At 39.3% G+C, this 4,461-nt stretch overlaps 1 protein-coding gene across 1 annotated transcript in view; it reads right to left on the bottom strand.

Annotated features, from left to right (window-relative positions):
• Nucleotides 1–4,461, bottom strand: part of MSRB2 (methionine sulfoxide reductase B2) — a 35,845-nt gene that overhangs the window by 11,778 nt on the left and 19,606 nt on the right. The window contains exon 2 of the mRNA XM_006887101.1: nt 3,994–4,121. Coding sequence (XP_006887163.1) covers nt 3,994–4,121 — 128 coding nt within the window. The remainder of the gene's footprint in view (nt 1–3,993; nt 4,122–4,461) is intronic.

Below are 4,461 nucleotides of genomic sequence, written 5' to 3'. Positions count from 1 at the left end.
TGGGGTGGGGGTGGGCAGGGAGAAAAATGCATCAATGAATGAATGGAAATCTAAAATCTCTGTAAATTTCATTAAAATTACTAAAATAAAATTTTTTAAAAATTTTCAAGAACAACAACAAAAAGTATCAGCTCAAGAATTATTCAGAAGAGAGAATCAAAGTGACTGGCTGTATACGGAGAATTACAGGGTTGGAGATAGAGTGAGAGCTGTAATATCCCTTGAGTTCTCAAAGTTTATCTCAACCAATAGAATTCTCTATCCTTGGATCTTGTACAACACACTTGTTGGAAACAGAAGGCACACTCAGAAGGGATATATTTGATTCAGGACTGTCTACCGTGGGGAAGTCAGAGCCAAAGGAAATCAATAATGGATGTGGCAGAACATCCCTGGACTAGTGACAGTGAGGGCACAGGACTCCTGGTAGACCTGAAGGACAGCAGAGAGAGCCATTTCCAGAGCTGGGGAGGCTGCAGCTGTCAGGGAGAGCCACCTGCAGAAGGTACAGCCTGCAGTGGAGGAACATCATCACTGCCAACCAGTAGCCCAAAGAAAGGACCCTGGATCAAACGTCTCTATCCTGCCCTCAGATCTCACCGACATCTCCTACTCACAGAACTCAACTGATAATCTGAGGGCCAGGAAGCCTCATTCATTCTTACTGAACTTCTTCAGAGCATGTGAAGTGTGGATTGAGATGGCAGACAGGGAAGGGCCTGCATCATACCCACCATCTATTCATGGCTGCCATCCAGTTATTGTTCAGCCAACCTGTTAACTATTCATAATATGAATCTGTTCATATTTCTTTATTGTTTTTCTAACATTTGGCAGAACATTAGGATATTCTTTTCTAAGAAACACACATGTAACTGAATTTTCATTTTGAGTCACCAAATAGAAAGCTTATATGTTCTGCTTCTTTTTCCTTAGCTTAATGAGGCTAGCAAAGGCTTAAAGTTCTGCTGTATTCTGAAAGTTATATGTGGGGATGGATCAACTGCAAGGGATTTATAACATTAGTTAAAATAATAGATGACGCTCATTTTGTAAAATGGCCAAATGTGCACTGTATATTGCACCGTCTGTTTGAGAAGCCCACAGATTTACTCTCCCAAACATCTGGCAGCTCATCTCCAGGTTCTGTATACATACGGAACCTGAACTGGCTCTACCTCAGAATGAGGCCTGGCCCAGAATATTCTGGGAGCAAGTACAACTGCACATACAGTGCCATTAGTGTGAGTCCTATATGTTAAGTAACAAAATGGGTAATGTAGCCTCTTTCCTACTAAAGCTTTTGTTTAAATTTTCCACAGGAAGAATCTATGTCTCACAAGAATATACTGGGATCTGCTGGCCTTTGGGAAAGAAGGTAAAGGTAAGGCATGATTCTAAGTTCATATGCAGATGGATGGCTGTGTGGATTCTGTAGGTACTAATAAATTATAAATAAAACAACATTGCACATTTGCGAAAGCACTGTGCTGTGTTCCACTGTGGGGGGTGGGGTTTGTGTTACAACTGAAATTAGTTGATTATGAAGTTCGTCAGCTAAATCCCATATATATTTATTTATATTTATAATATATATTATTATAATATATATTAAATCCTATATATTTAAGTCAAAGTTGGATCACTTGTTAAGAAAACATACTGTAAGAAAGTTAGTATTATAATGAGTAACCACAGAGGACTATCCTCTAAGGGAAAGAATAGAAATTGACATTGTTAGATATATATTAGATAAGTTTCTACTTCTTAACCTATAATAATCTAACATTCACAAAAATGTATGTGTGTCTACTATAGCACAGACCTCTTTAAACTGTTAAAAAGCAAAGCAAATAACTTCAGGGATAATTAAGGTACACCTAACTCAAGCATATTTTCAGTCACCTCACATGCCTGTGAAAGCTGTACAATAAATAAAAAAGAACCAAGAAGAACTGATGCATTTGAACTATAGTATTATCAAAGAATACTGATGATACCTTACACTGCCAGCATAATGAATAAACTGTCTTAGAAGGAGTACAGCCAGAATGACCCTTCAAAGCAAAGATGGTAAGATTTACATCTCATGTAATTTGGATATGTTATCAGGAGGGATTAGTCCTTATGCAAGGACATCAGGATTGTTAAAGTGCAAGGTCAGTAAAGAAGATGAAGAGTCAATGGGATCCTTTGACTCAGGGCTGAAACAGTGAGCTCAAAAGTGACAACAACTATGAAAATGGTGCAAGACCAGGCAGTGTGTTGTTCTGTTGCTATGAATCAGGCAGCATCTGACAACACCAAACAATAACAACTAAGTGAGGAACATAAAGACATTAAGGTTTTTAACCTGCAAAACTTAGAGAAAATACATTCCTGTTACATAAAGCCACCGACTCTAGTATTTCTTACTACAGCAGCTTTAGATAACTTGTATAATATAACATTCCTTATTGCTGAGGGGCAAGATTTGTTTCAAGTAGAAGAGTTAGGAAGCTACTACAGTTAGACAAGTGACGGATGATGCTAAGCTGGACAAGTGTAGACAGGCTATGAAGGAAAAGTACTAGTGAAAGTAAATCTAGCTTGAGAATGGGGAAAGGCTTCCCTGAAAAAGTGTGAATTGAGTTTAAGTGAACTTAAAAGCTGGGCTGTGGCACCAAGGATATCATTGCGGATGTCAGATGGATCATGGTTGAAAGCAGGGAATACCAGGAAGAATGTCTATGTGTGTTTTATTGATTATTCAAAGGCATTTGGCTATGTGGAACATAACAAATTATAGCTAACATTGGTAAGAATAAAAGTATTGGTAAGAATAACAGTGCTCTTGAGAAACCTTTACTTTGATCAAGAAGTTGTTGTCTGAATGGAGCAAGAGAACACTGCATGATTTAAAATCAAGAAGGATATATGTCAGAGAAATATCCTTTCTCCATATCTATTCAGTCTGAATGCTGAGCAAATAATTCATGAAGATGGGCTCTATGAAGAGGAATGTGGCACCAGAATTAAAGAAAGACTCTAAACAGTCTGTGTTACGTTGATGACACAACCCTACTTGATGAAAATGAAGAGGATATGAAATGTTTGCTGCAGAAAAGCAAAGACTACAGTCTTAGGTATGGATTACATCTCAACATCAAGAAAACAAAGGTCCTTACCATAGGACAACAGTCAACATCATGATAGATGGAGAATGGACTGAAGCTGCCAATGACCCCATCTTGCTTAGATCAAAACTCAGCATCCATGGTACGGCCAGTCAGGAAATCAGTAACGATTGCATTAGACAAGGTGACTATAAGGTACCTTTCCAAAATACTGAAGCAATGATGTCAGGTTGAAAACTCAAGTTTGCCTGATTCAGTCCATGGTCTTCTAGATCACCTGCTACACATCAGAGAGCTGGACAGTGAATAAGGATGACAGGGAAGACTTGATGCCTTTCGGTTATGGTGCTGGAGAAGAGAACTGAATAGTCCATTGATTGCCAAAAGTAAAAATGGTTAAGCCTTGAAAAAAGGGCAGCTGGAGTGCTCTCTGGAGGCACAGATGGTGAAGCTTCATCCCTCATACCTTGGGCATGTAGCTAGGCGAGGCTATTAAGTGGTAACAAGTTTGGAAAGATTGAGAGTCAGAAAAGAGAGGAAGACTTCATGAGGTGGACTGACACAGTGACTTCTGCAATGGGCTGTAGTGTGTTGTAGATGATAAGGATGTCGCAGGATAGGCTGAGATTCAGGTCTGTTGTTCTTAAGGTCTATGAGTTGTACTTGACTCAAAGGTACCTAACAACAGCAGTGGGAAAGGAAGGAGCTCTGGTGGCTTATTGGTAAGGAAATGTGTTGCCAGTGCAAAGGTATGTGGTTCGGATCCACCAACTGCTCAGTGGGAGAAAGAAAAGCAGTCTCCTCTCATGTAATTTATTGCCTCTGAACACCTGCTGAAGGAAAAGCTAAGGGTTGTTTCTGTTTCAGTGGTACATACCAAAACCAAGAGCCTGAAGACAGAGTCCAGAGTACTAGAGAGATGAAAGAAGGCCAGTGTGGCTGAAGTGCTGTCATCAGAACTGGTCTTCAGTTTGAGGTTGGGGGTGTAGGGGCAGAGAGCAGGACCTGTAGGGTCTTAATACATGTACATTTAAATGTTTCTCTTGATTGTCAAAGCTGTGGGAAGTCACTGAAAAGATTTTAGAAGTGGTAATGTGGTGAAGCTGAAGAAGGTTAAATCATATCCACAGGAATAAAAATTTGATCTTAAGTCTACACTCCTCCCCAATTTAAAAACCATCTCAGGAATAAGTTTGAGGCCTTGAACACTAATGAACAAAGCCCAGATGAGCTGTGGGAAGATATCAAGTATATCATTCATGAAGAATGCAAAAAGTCAGTACAAAGAAGAAAGAAGAAGAAAACGCCAAAATGGATGTCAGAAGAAACTCTGAATATTACACTA

The sequence above is a fragment of the Elephantulus edwardii genome, unplaced genomic scaffold, assembly GCF_000299155.1.
Source record: "Elephantulus edwardii isolate Elephantulus edwardi_28Jun2011 unplaced genomic scaffold, EleEdw1.0 scaffold00054, whole genome shotgun sequence".
Classification (NCBI taxonomy): Eukaryota; Metazoa; Chordata; class Mammalia; order Macroscelidea; family Macroscelididae; genus Elephantulus; species Elephantulus edwardii.
This window is presented reverse-complemented; position numbering and strand designations above follow the sequence as displayed.